We start from the raw sequence: 20,754 nt of genomic DNA on the forward strand, positions 1-20,754 counted from the left end.
CAGGATCCAGCTGCACAAGGCAGGGTCAAGGCCGAGATGTCTGAGCTTCCTGTTAAGCCTGGATGGAATTATGGTGTTGAATGCTGAACTGCAGGCCAGGAACAGCATTCTCACATAAACATCTTTCTTCTCCAGATGTGTAAGGACGGTACGTAGAGCAGTGGCTATTGTGTCATCTGTCAATAGGTTATGTCAGTAGGTGAATTGTAGGGGGGTCCAGTTTGGGTGATAGCAAGCTGCAGGTGTAATCCTTGCCAGCCCCTCAAAACATTTGCTTATTATTGAGGTGAGTGTGATACGACGCCAGTTGTTCAGGCATGTTACCTTGGTCTTCTTTGGTACAGGAACAATGGTGGATAATTTGAAGCAGGAGGGCACTGGGAGAGGAAGAGATTAAAAATGTCTGTAAACACACCTGCCAGTTGTGCTGCATACTGAGTACTCGCCCTGGAATGCCATCCGGTCACGCAGCCTTGCGACTGTCCACTCATTGTAAACATCTGCGTACCTCAGCCTCGGTGATGACCACATTGCAGGTTGTAGCAGTGGCTTTCCTCGGAGGCTCGGAGTTAGCGACATCAAACTGAGTGTAAAAGTGATTGAGCTCATCTGGGGAGAGAGGCCGTGATGTTGGCGGCACCACTATGTTTGGCTTTGAAGTCTGCGATGGTTTGCAGCCCTCGCCCCAAGTCTTGTGTGCTATTCATTGTGAATCTTGACTCAGTCTTCTCCCTATATTGTTGTTTCGCAGCCTTGATAGCTTTGCGCCGATCACAGCTGCTTCTCGAGCTCCTGCTGATTGCCAGCAATGTAAACTTCCTTGCGGAAGGAGGTGTAGCAGTGGTCAAGTGTGTTATCTCCATGAGTGCTCGGTTATTGGCAATGAGTGAGAGGTTGTTGTTATTAGCTCACTCAGCCAAGGTTTTAGTCTTGCTCCTGAATGCTGATTCATCACTCCCTTTGATACAGCCCACAACAACAAACCTGTATATGGTGTTGGAGCTGTGCTTAGCCACACAGTCACCGGAAGTAAAGCGAGTAGAGGAGAGGGCTAAGAACACATCCCCATGATGCTCCTGTGCTGATATTCTGAATATCCTGTGATAGATATGCACTAATATTCAGAACTAAAATTCTGAATCATTGAATCAGATTAATAATCAGAATAATAATTCTGATTCAATGATTCAGGCTAATGCTGACACCAGCTAACAACCATTCCTCGGGCAACACCTTCCAGGTGGCAACCCACACAAAATGCTGGTGGAACACAGCAGGCCAGGCGGCATCTATAGGGAGAAGTACAGACAATGTTTTGGGCCGAGACACTTTGTCGGGACAGGTGTTGCCTGGCCTGCTGCGTTCCACCAGCATTTTGTGTGTGTTGCTTGAATTTCCAGCAACTGCAGATTTCCTCGAGTTTGTATCTTCCAGTTAGACAATCTTTTCAATTATTTCACTTTGTCTATGTTTTCTGCTTGTTCTTTTTGTCTTGATTGTGTTGGAGCCTGTGATGTGCAGTTTTGATTTTGGTTAAATGATCTTGCGCTCTGCTATATCCAACGAGGACCAGAGACGAAGTCCTGAGAAGGACCGAGGACATGAACCGCTTTGTGGAAAAGACCCGAGATGGGGCGCAGGTTCATGAACAAATCCATCTGGAAATGGTAAGGAAGCTTGAAGCATGAAGGTGACTATGGAGGAGGTCAGCAATCGCCCTCAGTGGAGGCCATGGGATCAGTAGCCAGGGCGGTGGCATTTGCGTCCGGACACAATGTGGCAGTCACACCTCACAGAAGGAATGAGGTTATGCAGCCATTCTCCTTGAAAGCTGACAGAAGGATGTTTTAGATATTCTGAGATTTTTGTGGTTATTGAACTGTACTTTCTATTGGTCTCCTTCTGTTTTTGGTGTTTTCTTTCTTGTTGCTGATTGGTGGGTGGACAATGAGGGAGGAGTTGGGGACGGGGTCTGATGTTGGTGTTTATTGGTGTTATTTGGTGTGGGTGAATCTATTAGTTTCTGTATGTGTGAAAGGGGTTGGGGGTTTTGATGCTATTGTGCAGTTTTTTCTGCGAGGGAGGGGGTTGAGGGTTTGGGGTTTCGGGGGGTGTGGATGATCTGGTAGTTCTTTCCTGCTGGGGGGTGGAGAGTTTTGGGGTTTGTGAGTTTTGTTTCTTTTTCATGTTAGGGGGGGAGTGAGGTCTTTTTTGTCAATAACAACTCCCATGGTTTCTCTGCGTTTCATGGCTATCTGGAGAAGATGAGTGTCTGAGTTGTATTGTACATGTGTACTTTGACAATAAAATTAACCTTTGAATTCTGAATTATGAATCAGAAACATTTTAATATTAAAATGTGTGTATACAGTAGTTAGGGCAATATTTAAAGCATAGACTAAATACTTGGGCGACAAAATTCCTGTACCAAGCAAAAAGCTGTACATTGATGAGGCAAGGGCAGAATTTGAGGCCGCATTTAATGTCTGTCGTTAGCATGTAATTTTTATTGACTTTTAACACCCCTATTGTGAATGGCAATTGATCTTGCAACTTAGGAATTCAAACATGCACAGTTTACCAAATGGACAATATCCTAAATGATAAGCCAATTCCGTGTGACAATAGCATTTTTCTGACCTGGCTTCAGAAGAGTGTGGTGGCTGGGGCCATTCTGTTCTCCTTTTGCACAACTAAAAGAATCATTAGTAGGGAAAAGATGAAATATGAGAGCAAGCTAGCAAATAATATCAAAGCGGATAGTAAAAGCTTATTCAAATATGTAAAAAATAAAGGAGAGATGAGATTGGATATAGGACCATTAGAGAATGAGGCTAGAGGAATAATGACAAGGAGATGGCAGATGAACTAAATGAGTATTTTGCATCAGCCTTCGCTGTGGAAGATAGTAGCAGTGTGCCAGATATTGTAGTGTGTGAAGCAGAAGTGAGTGCAGTTACTATTACAAGAGGGAAGGTGCTCAAAAAGCTGTAAGACCTAAGGGTACAAAGTCACCGGACCCAAACTGCACCCTAGGGTTCTGAAAGAGGTAGTGGTAGAGATTATGGAGACGTTAGCAATGATCTTTCAAAATGATCTGGCCTGGTGCTGGAGAAACTGGAAAATTGTAAATGTCTCTCCGCTCTTTAAGAAAGAGAAAGGCAACATAAAAGAAATTATAGACCAGTTAGCTTGACTCAGTGGTTGGGAAAATGTTAGAGTCAAATGTTAAGGATGAGGTTATGGAGTACTGGTGACACAGGACAAGATACAACAAAGTCAGCATGGTTTCCTTCAGGGGAAATTTTGCCTGACAAACCTATTGGAATTCTTTGAGGAGATTGCAAGTAGGATAGATAAAGGGGATGCAGTGGATGGTGTATATTTGGACTTTCAGTAGGCCTTTGACAAGGTGCCACTCATGAGGCTGCTTACCAAGTTAAGAGCCCATGGTATTATAGGAAAGTTACTAATATGGTTGGAGAAATGGCTGATTGGTAGGAGGGAGCAAGTGGGAATAAAAGGATCCTTATCTGGTTGTCTGACAGTGACAAGTTGTTTTTTGCAGAGGTGGATGTTGAGACCACTTCTCTTTATGCTGTATGTAACTGATTTAGATGATGGAATAGTTGGCTTTGTTGCCAAGTTTACAAATGTTACGAAGATTGGTCGAGAGGCAGGTAGTGTTGAGGAACCAGGTAGGATGCAGAAGGACTCAGACAGATTAGGAGAATGGGCAAGAAAGTCGCAAATGAAATACAATGTTGGAAAATGCATGATTGTGTACTTTGGGAGTAGAAATAAATGTGCAGACTATTTTCTAAATGGGGAGAAAACCCAAAAATCTGAGACGAAAAGGGACTTGGGAGTTCTTGTGCAGAACACCCTAAAATTTAACTTGAGGTTGAGTTAGGGTGAGGAATGCAAATGTAATATTAGCATTCATTTCAAGAGGTCTAGAATACAAGAGTAGGATGTGATGCTGAGGCTTTATAAGGCACCGATGAGGCCGCACCTTGAATATTGTGAACAGTTTTGGGCCCCTCATCTAAGAAAAGATGTACTGGCATTGGAGATGGTCTAGAGGTGGTTCAAAAGGATGATTCAGGGAATAAAAAGGTTATCATATGAGGAACACTTGATAGCTCTGGAACTGCACTCGCTGGAAATTAGAAGGATGAGGGGAGATCTCATTGAAGCCTTTCGAATGTTGAAAGGCCAAGACAGAGTAGATGTGGAAAGGATGTTTCCCGTGGTGGGACAGTGTAGGACAAGAGGGAACAACCTCAGGATAGAGGGTCTCCTTTTTAAAACAGAGATGCGGCAAAAATTTCTTCAGCCAGAGGGTGGTGAATTTGTGGAATTTGTTACCACAGGCAGCTGTGGAAGCCAGGTTGTTCAGTGCATTTAAGGCAGAGATTGATAGGTTTTTGATTGGACTCGGCATCAAAGGTTACAGAGAGAAGGCCAGGGAGTGGGGTTGAGAAGGGGATAAAAGGATCAACCACGATTGAAGGGCGGAGCAGACTCGATGAGACGAATGGCCTAATTTTGCTCCTATGTCTTATAGTCTAAGTTAAATAAAGTACAATTGAGGTATGAGTGCAGTTAATTGGCGAAAGCATAGTAATGTTCCCGTGTAAATGCTGCCCTTTTGCTTCTGAATAAGGGTCACAGGTTTGAAGCTGGTGCTGAGATGTCTTGGCAATTTACTGCAAAGCACTCGTACTAAGTTGTGTGTTGGTCAGAAAAGGACTGAACTTTTAGGGACATGCTTGTGCTGCAAATTAGACTGTTTTGTCATGCACTAGATGGTGTTGAGCCTGTTGAATGTTGCTGGAGATGCATTCATGCAGGCTTGTTGATGATAGAAAGCCTTTGAAAAGTGAGGAGGTGAGTCACTTTCCATTCATTATCTAAGCTCTGCCTCACTCTTTCAGCTATGTAGCTGAAATTTCTGGTCAGTATAAATCTCCCTCATGCTATGCCCCCAGATCTGTCCTCTCTCCAACACCACCCAATCCCTCCCCAGATTCTAAGATCCCGACAGCAGGTATTCAATGAAGGCAGTGGTAATGAATATTAAGAGGTAGGTTTATGACTTGGAAGTTCAATGATTTAAGATTCAAAGTACATTTATTATCACAGTATACAACCCTGAAATACGTCTTCCCCACAGACTGTCACAAAACAAAGAACCACAGAACCAACCTGTTCAAACATCAAACTCCACTCCACCATGGCGCGAAAAGAAATTGTGCAAATGATGATAGCTTCCATCCACTGTGTAGGACTGATGTTACCTATCACTTATTGGTCTATTTCCAAATTATGTCCAGGTCTCGCTGTGAATGAATTGGTATGAATCGCTACACTCTCAGAGGTAAAAAAGGATCCCATTCCATTTCCATCTCACCAAAAGCTTAATTCCATCAGCCTTTCCCTGACAGGATCAAGAGGTTCTGCATTCTTCCTCTCATCCACCCTCCTTTTCCTCCTGTTCCACCATCTCTTGATCATCTAAACTTACTTAAGCCAAGGCCACATAGTCGGCATGTTGTGTAGGACCCAATATATGGTTTGTGCAGGACAACACCCAAGCAATTTAAGCAGCAGAGCTATTGCTTAAGGCTCTGATTTTCTGCTCATCTACATTATAATGTGGGAATGGCTCTCACTACATTCCCTTTCTCTACTTGGGCCTGGGTTGTGTGGAGCCAGGTTTTGGAGTGCCATGTCTAACTAACGGACACAGTGTCTAGAAAGGAAGGGCACAGTAAATTGTCATAGGATACAGTTGTCATGGTAACTCCTCAACTGTTGTGCATTTTTCCTCAGTGTCATCTGGGCATGTTTGTGAAACAGCTTTACACGAGGCCTTTCCAAGAACATCTTTGCAAGCTATCAGTGTAATATGAGTAAAGTCAATCTTGCAATTTCATCACTGTTATTCCCACCAGTGTAGAAAACAACTGTTCCCCTTGGCCTAATACTATATTCTTAAAGAAGAGGTGAACACATTACTTTTAGGGCAAAGGACCCTCTTGCATTGTGGGAAATATGATTTGCATCATTGGTGCCGCCCTGACAAGAAATGGAACCAAGGAAATTCATTGTGACTGCTGATTTAAAGGTCAAGTGTTGCAAAAGTGGCCCAGTGGTGTACCTGATGGTGAGGCTGTATGTACAGCAATCCAAGGAGCAACAGAAGCTTTGGCAAACATCTGATCCTGGTCAAATTTTGTAGGAAAAGTGATCCAAGAAAGCTCTGGATATTCCCTCTTCTCTTCCCTCCCATCAGGCTAAATATACAAAAGCCTGAAAGCACATACCACTAGGTTCAAACTGAGCTCCTGTCCCACTGTTATAAGAATACTGAACTGCCCCTTATTACAATAATATGGACTCGTTACCTTCCAGTCTATCTTGTTATAACCTTGCAACTTATCATGTACCTGTTCAGCACATTCTCCAACTGTCACACTTCAAAGTTCAAAATAAGCTTATTATCAAAGTACACAAACAAACAAACAAATAAATAAACACACACACACACACACACACACACACACACACACACATCACCATATACAACTCGAGATTCATTTTCTTGCAGGCATACTCAATAAATCCAATAACCATAATGGAATCAATGAAAGACCACACCGACAGGGCGGACAACCAATCTGCAAAAGACAACAAATTGTGCAAATGCAAAAAGAAAAAAAATCATAATAATAAATAAACAATAAATATTGAGAACATGAGATGAAGAGTCCTTGAAAATGAGTCTATAGGTTGTGAAAACAGGTCAGTGATGGGCAAGTGAAATTCAGTAAAGTCATCCCCTCTGGTTCAGGAACCTGTTGGTGTGAGTCCTAAGGTTCCTGTGCTTTCTTTCTGATGGCAATAGTGAGATGAGTACATGACCTGGGTTGTGGTGGTCCCTGATGATGGATACTGCTTTTCTGTGAGAATGCTCTGTGTAGATGTGCTCAATGGTGGGGAGAGCTTTACCCATGGTGAACTGGCCTGTGTCCACTACTCTTTGTAAGACTTTCCATTCAAGGGCATTGGTGTTTCCATATAGGCTGTAATGCAGCCAGTCAAAATACTCTCCATCACACATCTATAGTTGTTTGGCAAAGTTGTAGATGTCATGCAGAATCTTTGCAATTTTCTAAGGAAGTAGAGGTGTTGTGCTTTCTTTGTAATTGCACGTAAGTGCAGGGCCCAGGACAGGTCGTTTGAAGTGATAACAGTGAGGAGTGTAAAGTTGCTGACCCTCTCCCCCTTTAATCCCTTGATAAGGACTGGTTCTTGGATCTCCAGTTTTCTCCTCCTGAAGTCATTAATCAGCTCCTTGGTCTTGCTGATGTTGAGTAAGAGGTGGTTGTTGTGGCACCACTCAGCCAGATTTTCAATCTCTCTCCTATATGCTGATTCATCACCACCTTTACCTTTGGCAGTGGTATTGTCAGCAAACTTGAGTATGACATTGGAGCTGTGCTTAGCCACATAGTCATAAATAAAAATCGAGTAGAACAGGGGGAATAAACACACAGCCTGTGATGCACCTGAGCTGATTCAGATTGTGGAGGAGATATTGTTGCCAATCCAAACTGACTGGGGTCTGAAAGTGAGGAAGTTGAGGATTCAATAGCACAAGGGGGTATTGAGGCCAAAGTGTTGAAGCTTATTGATCTCCTTTGATAGAATGATAGTATTATATACTAAGCTGTAGTCAATAAAGAGCATCCTGATGTAGGCATCTTTGCAGTCCAGATGTTCCAGGGTTGAGTGAAGAGCCAATGAATTAGCATCTGCTGTTGACCTGTTGCTCTGGTTGGCAAATTGTAATGGATCCAAGTCACTTTCAGGCAGGAGTTGATATGTTTCTCAAAACGCTTCATCACTGTGGATATTATTGCTGCTGGATGATAGTCATTGAGACAGGTTACCATCTCAGGCACAGGTATAATTGAAGCCTGCTTGAAGCGGGGGGATACCTTAGGTGGCCAAAGCAAGAAGTGTAAGATCTCAATGAATGCTTCAGCCAGTTGATCAGCACAGGTCTTTAGTACTTGCACAGGTAACTCATCTGGGCTGGATGCTTTCACCCTCCTGAAGGATACTCTTACGTAGGCCTCAGAGGATCAAACTACAGGGTCATCAGGGGCTGTGAGAGTTTGTGATGGCTCCTCCGTGTTTTGACAGTCAAACGAGCATTGAAAACATTGAGCTCATCTGGAAGCCCTGCTGTCACTTTGTAAGAGGTGATGGTATTCAAGCCCTACTACAGGTGTCGAGCATCCTTCATTGATTCCAGTTTAGTACAGGATTGCCACTTCACCTGTGAGATTTGTTTCCAAAGAGTGTACCTGGACCACTTGCAATGTTCGTGCTCACCAGAATTCCATGCCTCTGCTCGGGCCCACAGCAGATTGTGGTTTACCCAGGGCTTCTGACTGGGGAACAACTTGAGTAATTTTGTCTACAGCCATCCTTATAAAGTCTATGACAATCGTCCTTGAACACAGCCCAGCCCACCGACTCAAAACAATCGTATATCCACTCCTCTGACCCCCATGACCACGTCTCAGTTGTCCGAATCTCTGGAACCTTACTCTTTAGCCTCTGCTAAAATGCAGGTAGGAGGGCAGCCAAGTGATCAGACTTCCCAAAATGCAGTCTGGGCATAAAACAGCAAGCTTTCCTTGTTCTAGTATAGCAGTGGTATAGTGTGTTGGGACCTCTGGTGCGAATGGTAATTGGGTAGGATTTTCTTCAAATAAGCCTGAATGAAATCCCCAACTATGATGCACTGGGGCGGACTGTTTCTTACCTGGTGATGGCATCATGCAGTATCTCAAGTGATTGATTATAGTCAGCGCGGATGGTATGTAAGTTGCTGTCAGGATGCCGGAGGAGAATACATTATTCTGTGATTGTCTTACCTCGTATTACCTCATGCACATTGATCTGTATGAACAGTTCACAAGACAAGATCTTCCCTATAATTCAGTACGTGACAATAATAAACCATTTTACCAATTTAAACAGAATCACTTGCTTTAAGCCAATCTCCCTCTCACTTCCTGACAGATTACCTTGCTGTCCTGTCTTTCTTACTTTCAACATCTCGAGTTTTAGCTGTGAAAGAACCTTATGTTACTTGAAGTAGATTAGCTCAAGTGAAACTCAGCTGGATTTATCTGGTGATAATAAGTTTTGACATTGAGCTGCATACCACACTCTGCTTACTCATCGTGCATAGTGAATAGATCCTACAGCACCACACAAACAGTGCATCGCACCATTCAAGCAGAGAGTTAATCCAAACTAACCACCGCAGTGCTGTAAACATAAAGGCCACAGAGCCCACTTTAATGACCAGTGTGCTCCTGAAGTTTGCAAACACAGAGACCAAGAACTGCATTTGAGCAGAGAGGAGCCCAGCACCACTCAGGATATGAACTGATCACCGCGCTGTATTAACGGATAGCACTCGCAAAGAAAAGTAAAAATAGAGCTGCTTGTTTGAATGCTTTGTTAAAGGTACTACATGCCATGTGACTTTATAAACAATCAGCCCTCAATCCAGCCTCTAAAGCCCAGCACTTATTTGAAGGCAGTGTATAGAGCAACGTATCACCCTAATTATGCCAGAAAATGGGACAGTGGACAGCTGTTCAAAATGACAGTTACTAGGTGGAATTTAGAAAGTGATTAATCTTCAAGATTAACTGAGTCAGATTTACAAACTGCCCCAATGTAGTGTGGTTACATTTACAGAATACATCCCATAGACTTAGCAGGTGGATTCCTTTCAGTGCTAGCCTAACACAATTTTACTGTGTATGATCATTGTAATTCATTCCACAGATATGGAAAGGAGATGTTTAAAGCCTTTATCAAAGCAATTTACTTTATGCCTTTAATTTCAAGCACATTTGCTTTTGCTGCTAGTACGTTTGAAAATTTTACTAATTTATATAAAATTATAAAGGAATTGTACAGAAGATAGGTTGGGGCTGAACAAGATGTTGGTGAGGCCTAATTTGGAGTATTATGTGGAGTTTTGGTCACCTACCTACAGGAAAGATGTAAATACAGTTGGAAGAGTGCAGATAAAATTTACAAGGATGTTACTAGGCCTGGAGGATCTGAGTTATAAAGAAAGATTGAATAGGTTAGGACTCTATTCCTTGGAACATAGAAAATTGAAAAGAGATTTAATAGAGGTATGTAAAATTATGACGGGTATAGATAGGGTAAATGCAAACAGATATTTTCCACTGAGGTTGGTGGGACTACAACCAGAGGTCATGGGTTAAGGGTGAAAGGTGAAAGGTTTTAAGGGGAACATGAGGGGAAACTTCTTCACTCAGAGGGTAGAACAAGAGTGTAGAACAAACTGTCAGCCCCAGTGGTGCATGCAAGCGTGATTTCAATGTTTAAGAGAAGTTTGGATAGGTACTTGGATGGTAGGCTTATGGAGTGCTGTGGTCCCGGTGCAGGTCGACGGGAGTAGGCAGCCTAAATGGTTCGGCATGGACTAGATGGGCCAAAGGGCCTGTTTCTGTGCTGTACTTTTCTATGATTCTATGACAATGAAAATGTTGATATGAAAGAGGCTTTACCTATCTGATTTATTGCCTCTGGAGGCAGTGTACTGCTGCCACACTGACTTACACTGTTGTCGCCAACTCAGAGCTACCGACGTTGTTAAGTGTGGCAGTATATGTTGAGAAGAGAGGACCTGTTCTTCTTTATTGGGCTGCTTTTGGCGCTTTCTTGAAAACTCTTATGTTTTTGTAAGTGGAATTAACTCCCCTAAGTGAACAGAATTGATATCATTCTAAAATTAATGTTTTTCATGAGATCTTCCTGAATGAGATGAGCAAGGCTCTTCCAGCACAAAAGCTTCTCAGTTTGATTTCAATGGATTTCACATCGTCAGAACAGAAACCACTTCGAGTGACTTTATTTTAGTGTTATCTCACTTGATGACTGAGAAAGATGTACATTTAAGACTGCAATAGAAACCAAAGCTCCGGTTTGCTTATAGACAACTTAGCTGGGTCAGAAATATCCTGTTTATCAGTGGTTACACCAGACTGAGAGAATCACTGCTTCTCAGAGGATTAGTTGCTTCTGGAGGAATTGCCAAAACCTACTTCTTTACGGGGTTCCAGGTTAGAATCACAAAGAGAAATAGGACCTTCATCCCACTAGTTATGACAGTCAATGACCCAATAAGACTAATCCTACATTAATTTGAGGGTTTTTTAAATATATCCCACTTTGTTATTATTATTATCCACCAGCTTCAATTACAATTTGGTTTTGTGCTAACTAACTCCACCTAGTGTAACAGGAGGGCTCTTGCAGTGGCTTCAGAATAAATGGAGAGCGGAAAAAAAACAAACATGTATTCATTTTTCATTTACTATCGACAATATCTGCTGGAATGTGTGTGATAAGACCATAACTTATCAGAATAGAATGGGCCTCTTTTATATTATCTGGAAGCTTACCTTCATATTTCATCTTTTCTTTCCTTGTTGCTTTTTTAGTTGCCTTCTGTTGGTCTTTAAAAGCTTTTCAATTTTCTAGTTTCCCATTAAATTTTGCTGTATCACTTACCCTCTGTCTTGCTTTTATGCTGCTTTGATTGCTTTGTCAGCCACAGTTGTCTGAACCGCTCTTTAGAATGCTTCTTCTTTGAGATGAATCTATCCTGCATCTTCTGAGTTGCTCCCAGAAACTCCAGTCATTGCCGTTTTGCCATCATCCATGCTGGTGTCCCCTTCCAATCAACGTCGACCAGCTCCTCTCTCATCCCCGGCATTACCCTTCACTCCACTAAAATACTAAGATGTTAGATTTTAGCTTCTCCCTTTCAAACTGCAGTCATACACATGGTTGGTGTATCAGTTACAAAATGATCACTCAGAAGCTGTATCAGGCAATTAATAGTGAAGGCCCCAGGAGAGTGAAAATTGCTAACTAAGTGTTACTGTGTGACAACATGGTTTTCATTAGGCATTCACAATAATTATTTGGTTGAATTGTGTCTTCATTTGGACTTGGCATCTATTGTTATTGATGTATCAACCTGTAACTGGAATTGCATACAGAAACTTCATCCTTCTCCTTTGATACCGATTAATACTGAATTTATTTTTCAATTTTTCTAGGCCACAGACAAAGGATGATCTCCGAGCTTATTTGTTACTTGTGCAGGTATGGGTCTATTAATCTTATAGTTTCTGATTATTGGATATAATCAAAAGTTCCTAAAATCTCACAAAATATTCATCTTGTATCTATTATTAAGCATGCTGCCTTTAAGTAGTTTGAATGGAGCACAGATAGCAACTGAGACCAAATGGGGCACATGATTTGTATGTGATCTGATTGCCATATGTTGCTTCACAATCTGTTGTCGGGTTTCAAGCTGAAGCAGTTGAATATACTCATTGTTCACGTTATTCGGTATCTACTGTACCTAATAAAGTGGCCACGGAGTGTATGTTTGTGATCTTCTGCTGCTGTACCTCATCCACTTCAAGGTTTGATGTGTTGTGCGTTCAGAAGTGCTCTTCTGCACATCACTGTTGGCTATTTCAGTTACTGTTAGCTACTTGTGAGCATGAACCAGTCTGGGCAATCTCCTCTGACCTTTCTGATTAACAAGGTGTTTTCGCTCGCGGAGCTGCCTCTCACTGGATTTTTTTGTCACGCCATTCTCTGTAAACACTAGAGATTGTTGTGCGTGAAAATTCCAGGAGGTCTGCAGTTTCTGAGAGACACAAACCACCCCATCTGGCATCAACAATCATTCCATGGTCAAATTCACTTAGATCACAATTCCTCCCCGTTCTGATGTTTGGTCTGAACAACCAAACCTCTTGACCATGTTTGCATGTATTTCTGATTTGAGTTGCTGCCACATGATTGGCTGATTAGATACTTGTAGTAACGAGCAGGTATACAGGGGTACCTAATGAAGAAGCCACTGAACGTACAATTTGTTTGTGTCCTGGGTTTCTAATCAGATATTCAACATGAGCTGTTTTACTTTCCTGCAGAATCCTCAATTTGCGAGCACATCAACGTACGTTATCTATGCCCACTTGTTACGGCAGATGGCCAGTCTGTCTGAGGCGGATCATCACTTTCTGGTTCACTGGTTTCAAAAGTAAAACATTTTTTTTTCTTTTCTGCACCTAGAAACTGAAGGGTGTGGCTTATTTTTAGCACATTTACAATAGCTTTGGTGTATTTTTGTGGGACTGTTGGAAGTGCAGTTTACTGTGGGGAGTTTCAGGGCAGCTGAACTTGTGTTGGCCATTTCAACTTAATTTATCTAGGGAAGTAGTTTATAAAGGTTTTGAACAGTTGGTTTTCCAAAAACATTTATCACTTTTCTTCCATTTCTCACATCTTTGTAAAATAAAGGGAATGATATCAAAAAGATTGTCAATTTCTTAATATCTATTTCACAAATAAACCCTTCTCAGGCTTACAGCCGGGTCCGGGTATCGATTTTAATCGATGTTTCGGTGACAAACTCTGCCTTCATCAGGGATGATGTCTGGCAATGTCTAGTCTGGTGGTATTTATACTTCCTTGATGTGGGTTTCCAGTGTACATGCAGAGCAGTGTATATCAGCCAGACAGGACACACTGTGGAAATACAAATCAGGGAGCACAGTAAGTGTATCTGTTTGGGTTATCTAGAGAAATTGGCAGTAGCAGAACATTTTAATTGCAGTGGCCATAAGATTGACTTTGATAGCACAAAACTATGGTGCTGTGCCAGTGGCTTTTGTGACCAATTGGTGAAGGAAGCCATTGAAATAAAACTAAAGGAAAAGAATTTTAACAAAGCCGAAGGTCTCGCCTATGGAAGAGCTGTAATTTGCTTGTAAACAACGTGGGACAGCAGAAACATGATTAAATGAGGACTAATTAATCGGGAAGGATGGACGACAGGGGTGTAAATACCACTGGACTAGACATACCCGGGCTTCATCTCTGATGAAGGTGGCAGAGTTTGTTATCAAAACGTTGGTTAAAATTGATACCTGTACCTGGCAGGAAGCCTGAGAAGAGTTCTTTCATTGTATATGCCAGGAAAGTACTAGATCCTTTATCAACCATTTCACAATTGGCACATCAGAATTTTTCCAGGTATCTCTATCAATCATCAATATTACTAGTTGCTTTCCACAGTGTGAATAAAGCAAATTTGTTCCCAATACGGAAGGAGACATCAGTGAAAAATGATTGACAAAGGAGCGAGGTGTGATGTAGAGAAATGACTTCTGAGGCAGCAGGTGGTTGTGATCAGTATTTCACTGCTTGAGAGGGAGGTGCAGTTTCAGTCTTTAACAGGGAGCTGGATGGACCTCCAAGAAAAGATCTGCAGGTGTGTGAAGAAAGAGAAGGGGGCTAACTAGTATGTTCTGTAGAAATCATAGAAATATAGAAAACCTACAGCACAGTACAGGCCCTTTGGCCCACAAAGCTGTGCCGAACATGTCCTTACCTTGGAAATTACCTAGGTTTACCCATAGCCCTCTATTTTTCTAAGCTCCATGCACCTATCCCGGAATATCTTAAAAGACCCTGTTGTATCCACCTTTACCACCGTCGCCGGCAGCCCATTCCATGCACTCACCACTCTCTGTGTAAAAAAACTTACCCCTAACATCTCCACAGTACCTACTTCCAAGCACCTTAAAACTGTGCCCTCCCATGCTAGCCATCTCAGCCCTGGGAGAAAGGCCTGTGACTAGCCTCTGCAAAGAACTGGCACAGACTCAATCAGCTGAATATCCTCCTTTTGCACTCTAATGATTCTATGATTTCAGTCACTGCTTCCATGCCAAAATAGTTCTATGATTCTTGCCAATCAGTCATGAGACTAATAATGTGCAATTAACCCAAGCTTATGTCTCAGTTGAGATGATAATTTAAAGTCATGAACTGTTTGTAATATTTCCCTTTGCTCATCAATGTCTGATTATGATTTTCATTGATAATTTTTACATACTCATTTGTCCAGGAGAACTCTTTCTACGTACAGCTGGTAGAAACTATGAGGTTTTCCTCCTGTTAAGATATAATATATAATTCTAATGTGGCCCCTACATTGTTAAAAGCCACCCAGACAGTCTCAGGATACATACCTAGAGCTATGATTACTGATATCGATACTAGCTTTGTATTGGATTCCCAGCTGGTGAAATTATTTTGAGAACTTTAGACCTCAATAATATTCACTAATGCTATCAAACACTCTTCAGAAGTATTACATTTCTTGAAGTCCTGAATTTCTTTTGCCCTATTCATCTCAGCTTCATGCTATGAGATAGTTGATCAGACCCTTTAATTTCACCTGAATAGTTCATTATTGTGGGTACATCTTTCCAATGGATTACCAGGTGTTTATTTGCTAATATGTCCAAACCTGTATTCAAGAGGATAAATTTCTTGTTCTGCAGGTTAATGGCAGTTGGCAAACAACTTTAAGATGCATTACCACCACTTTCTGAACTGGACTGTCGGTCAGGATTTCTAAATCATATATATTTATATTTGTACCAAATTCTTTAAAAAAAGATGAGTATTCTTAAGGTACTACACTGTATATTTAAAGCAATGATCCTGTGAATCTCCCTGCAAAATATTGTTAGTTAAATTATATTTTATTTCATCATAACTTTAAAATCATGGACAAATTTAAAACAGAATAGTCTCATTACCAGAAAGTAGCAAAAAGTCTAGTTACTATTCCATCTGCAACCAAGTTTTTGAATAAACATAAATAACATCTCATCCAGCTACAGTGGCTAACATAAGCACCGAATGGGAAATAAATATGGGACGTTTTTAGCCTTCATACAGTAATTCTGTTTTTCATAAAATAAAATCAAAATAATTATTGAATCCTTCCAAAAATTGATATGTGCTTTCTCCAGATTGCCTTTGAAGAGATTTAAGCAACTTGTCGAAAGATTGCTGCAGTTTATATCTCTACGTCTGTTCCCAGCAAAGCCAGATGACTTGCCGCCCCTGGCAAAATGTACGTGGTGGATTCCTTCAGCAACCAAGGTCCTCGCTCTGCTTAGTGAGTACCAGTGGCTTTCTGTCTCTTCGTGTTCTTCAAATATAGGTGATGACAAAAAGCTGAAATATGCCACTTTTAGTGAAGCCCCTCTAGAAAAAAATTATTCCTATTTACATTACTAATAATAAGATTTTCTGGCAATTTTATCTTTGCTAAAGACAATAATCAAATAATCAAAATGCAAAAAATAAATCCAAACACTGGAAATCTGAAATAAAAATAGAAAATATAGGAAATACTCAATAGGTTATGCAGCATCTGAGAATAGAGAAACTGAGTTAGAGTTTCAGATCAATGACATTCCATCAGAATTGGAATGTAGAAGATCGAGCGGAGATTTGATAGATATATACAAAATTAGGAGGGGTATAAATAGGGTAAATACAAGCAGGCTGTTTCCACTGAGCTTTGGTGGGACCACAACTAGAGTTCATGGGTTAAGGGTGAAAGGTGAAATGTTTAAGGGGAACATGAAGGTTGTGAGAGTGTGGAATGAGTTTCCAGTGTAAGTGAGGCATGCAAGCTCGATTTCAGTGCTTAAGAGAAGCTTGGATAGGTACAGGCTGGGAGGGTTATGGAGGGCTCTGGTCCGGGTGAAGTTTGGATGAAGTGGGTAGCTTAAATAGTTTGGCATTACCTAAATGGGATGAATGGACTGTTTCTGTGCTGTGCTTTTCTATGACTCTAATGCAATATTTCAGGTTGACGATATATCATCAGAACTCCTATATTCTGATCAAACTTCATCAAACTGAAACATAAATGGTTTCTCTCCCCACAGATAAAGCCTGACCTGCTAAGTATTTACAACATTTGCCATTTTTTAAATTTACTGATAATTCAAAATGCTAAATTGAGTCTGATGTAGGATTTAAATGCACTTTTTACACCCTCTGAAAACTAGGAAAGTGACATTGGTTTGTAATTTTCATGAAACAGTAGAGTGGAAAAATATTTTGAATTCTAAGTTGTCCAAATCCATCACATGCAATATTTTGTAATCCTCCTCAGTAAGTATCGAAAGCCTTTAACTTATTTTTGTGGAAAAAGCTGTTACATTTGTACTTAAGACCTCCATAAAAATTATTTTCTCCAACATCCCAGGAGAATAATAACCCAGATATTTCTGAGAAATGTTAGTGGTTCTCTCTGTAACTGCCTAAGAGGTCAGGGATCCATAGACAAGCATATAAAAATATCGGAGTCCAAGAACTTCCTGCGTGATGCCCCAAACATTTCTCAAGTGTAGTCCAACTGTGTACTCCTCATCAAGTTCAATGACAGAACCCTGACTCTCTACAGTTATTCAGCAGTTGTGAAATTCCATTCATTTCAATAGAGAGAAAGGATCTGAGGCCGCCAGGTAACTTCCAGATAATTTACACTTATCTTCATTGTTTTAGCATTAAACCTGTTATCTTTTTCTTTTTCAGGTGCATTAATTTTTGTAATTTTTATTGTTTTAACTATTCATAAATGTCAGCAGATTTTATAATAATAAAAAGCAGCAGGCTATACCCAAGCTGAATTGGGATTAGGGTTCTTGCTAAGCTTATAAAAATAGTCATGGATATAAAATATATGTTGAGGAAACATCATCTTGGAGACTGGACAGGGAATGATTAAAAATCAGTTGTTACAGATAAAATTGCATTTATCTTACATCTGTAGAATCTCTTTCAGGATTTCACAAAAGGCTTCTCAGCCAAATAAGTTCCTGCAAATGTAATAATTTTTGCATTGTAGTCAATTTATACACAGTTTATTACAGTGAATTAGTACACAACAGGTTTCTATAAAGAACTGAGCCATTTCACTATTGTCAAATCAGACAATAGAAACTAAAAGGTAAATGTTGGCTGGGGAAGATTGGGATTCTCTTTCAATTATTGTCGTGGGATATTTGACTTATCAGCAAAAGCATGGTGAGATAGAGTGTCACTGTTTAATATCTCTTCTGAAAGCCTCCAAAACTGCAATATTTCCTCAGTGCTGCATCAGGGCATCAGCCTAGATTTTTGTACTTGTGCTATTGAATGAGGAGCCTTTGTCTAAGTGTGCTACCAAGTGAGCCATAGATACATCGAAGAATTAAGATGTATAAAATTAGAGCATGGATTGATGTTACATTAAAAGTTGTGTGCAGTTTATGAGTGGTCAGAGCAGTTAAAGCAGTGTGGAGAATGAAAGGCATTGATAAGGCGAAGTGATGTGGTATTTATTCATGCACATAGTCAAAGCAGGCTAAATGTTCTTAGATCCCATTCTCTAAAGAATGAATCCATGAAAAAATGAAAATATCTAATAGCATTTTTGGACTTTATTAACAAAAGCAGGTTTTACTAGGTAAAAAGCAATGGTTCATTTATATGGCATTTTAGAACACTAATAAATATTGGTGTACCAATATGTTAAAAAAATAATATATTTCCTGTAGGTTCACTAAAATGACCATGAAAGAGAAACGAATGCTAGTAGAAGTGTTTGAGCTGCTTCTGCTCAATCAGAGAAAACTAGGAGAAAATTTATTTGTGCTTTTAAAATCTTTTTAATTCGTGTTGTGAGTAGTTGGGGAAGCAGTATGAAAGGATTGTTACAGTGTAGACACTAAGGCAATGAGGGAAAAAAAATTAGGAATTTTTTTTAGGTGCAGCAGGCTTGTGGAACTATCGTATGTGGGATTGGTGACTGAAGCAAGAAGAACTGCATCTCTTAACATTACATAAGCGAGGAAATGAGTAATGCAAATTGAAAAGGTCAAAGTAGTGGATTAGATTTTGGATTGGTATTGCAAATTACCCAACACTCTCTCAATGAGCTGGGAGACTTCTTCCATGAAGTGAATTAGTCATGTATGCAATTTTTTGGCTATAATTTATATGGAGAACACATTTTATTTGTTAAACTTTAGTGATATTTCAATGGTTACATTAGTGGTGTTATAATAGGTACCATTATTCAGTAGTTAAATTCTAGTGTTGTAATGGTTGCTGTTATTAGAGATAATAAATTTTAGTGTTGCTTTAATGATTATTACTCAATGCGGTAAATTCCCATGGAGTTTCAATGATGAACGTAATGGCAGTTGTTAAATTTTAGTGATGTTTTAATCGGTACCATTAATACAGATGCAGCAAATAGTCTGGCAAATCCTCCAATTCTTCCCTTCATGGATTTCTACAACTCCACCTTGGACCATATTGATCTCATGGAGGACTATCATACCTGGCAGTGTTGTGGAAATTCTCACAGGTGAGAATGAAAGGGGGAATCCACATCTGAAGTTAGAAGGAAGTTAGTACAAACCTATGTATTCTTATATAATGAACAAATTATTGATTTGCATAATTTCTTTATCAATGTATTTTAATGATTCTTAAGTTTGATGTTACTTAACATTTTCTAGGCTGATAATAAAGTATCAGTAACAGCATATGACTTATACCATCTCCTCAAGTCTAGGATAAACTAGTGAGGTAAAAAAAATTCTATGATTAGTTCTTCAAATTGATTCCGAATTTAGTTAATTCACTCTGGTAATTGTGAAGGAGAATTGTTGAATATTGTGACTTAACATTAATTTTATTTTCTATAATACTGGTTCTTAGTTACTCATGCTTTCTTCACCTACTCTAGCTTACCTTGAAACCTGCCCCTGGTTGTTAGCCATCAATGCATTCTATTATAGCAATATTGTCTTGTTTTCAGTACACCAGGAGATATTTTTTCCTGACTTGGATATCTGGAACACAGTTGTAAAGTAAGGGGTTATTCAGGCATCCGTTAGTCTTGTGAGATCATGAATTTGCACCTTGGAAGGTTTCTAGGGTGTAGGCCTGGGCAGGGTTGTATGAGAGACCAGCAGTTGCCTAAGCTGCAAGCCTTCCCCTCTCCATGTCACCGACGTTGTCCAAGGGAAGGGCACTAGGACCCAAGCAGCTTGGTACCAGTGATCAAGGACACAAACACGCTGCCTCAGGTGAGGCTCGAACCAGTGACCTTCAGATCACTAGACCGAAGCCTTATAACACGGTCATTCAGGATTCCTGTGAGAAGAAATTTCTTCATCCAGTGATAATGAATCTTTGGAAAATTTCTTAACTATTTAATAGACCAATGAATGGTAATCAAGGGATATGAATTTAGTACAGTAAAATTGTACTGAGATAAAGATTAACCTATGTAACAAACATAAAAGAATGGACCAATTTGTAACAATGAACCTATTAAATGATGGAGCAGCATTAAGAATATACATGGCTCACTCCTGTTATGTTCCTTAGCTCTTCTGCTTCTGAAATTTCAGCTAAAAATCAGCTTCCCATTAGAGAGGAATATTCTGCACAGTCACTGGGTTGAACGCAGGTAAAAAGTAAGCTAATGTCCAACACCAAACTTCCGAAAGACACTCCTGAGCTATGTCACAAGCAAGCATTAGTGAAGGAGAGAAGAAACAATACAAGGATGTTCTCAAAGCTTCCATGGAGAAGTGCAGCAACCCCACTGATCTGTGGAGTTGCTGGCCCACAACTTCTCAAAGTGAAGGAGGAGTATTCAGAATGGAACTGAAAGCCTTCTAATCCAATGCTGGGGGAGCCTGCTATAAAGTC

The 20,754-nt window shown here is 40.3% G+C and overlaps 2 protein-coding genes across 15 annotated transcripts in view; one reads left to right on the top strand and one right to left on the bottom strand.

Annotated features, from left to right (window-relative positions):
• Positions 1 to 20,754, bottom strand: part of ppp1r3cb (protein phosphatase 1, regulatory subunit 3Cb) — a 273,775-nt gene that overhangs the window by 48,069 nt on the left and 204,952 nt on the right. The gene's annotated exons all lie outside the window — the stretch shown is intronic.
• hectd2 (HECT domain containing 2) overlaps positions 1 to 20,754 on the top strand; it is a 95,313-nt gene that overhangs the window by 26,460 nt on the left and 48,099 nt on the right. The window contains exons 6-9 of the mRNA XM_059947532.1: positions 12,204 to 12,249; positions 13,098 to 13,207; positions 15,996 to 16,144; positions 19,273 to 19,396. Coding sequence (XP_059803515.1) covers positions 12,204 to 12,249; positions 13,098 to 13,207; positions 15,996 to 16,144; positions 19,273 to 19,396 — 429 coding nt within the window. The remainder of the gene's footprint in view (positions 1 to 12,203; positions 12,250 to 13,097; positions 13,208 to 15,995; positions 16,145 to 19,272; positions 19,397 to 20,754) is intronic.

This window comes from Hypanus sabinus, chromosome 22, assembly GCF_030144855.1.
Source record: "Hypanus sabinus isolate sHypSab1 chromosome 22, sHypSab1.hap1, whole genome shotgun sequence".
In the NCBI taxonomy this organism is placed as follows: Eukaryota; Metazoa; Chordata; class Chondrichthyes; order Myliobatiformes; family Dasyatidae; genus Hypanus; species Hypanus sabinus.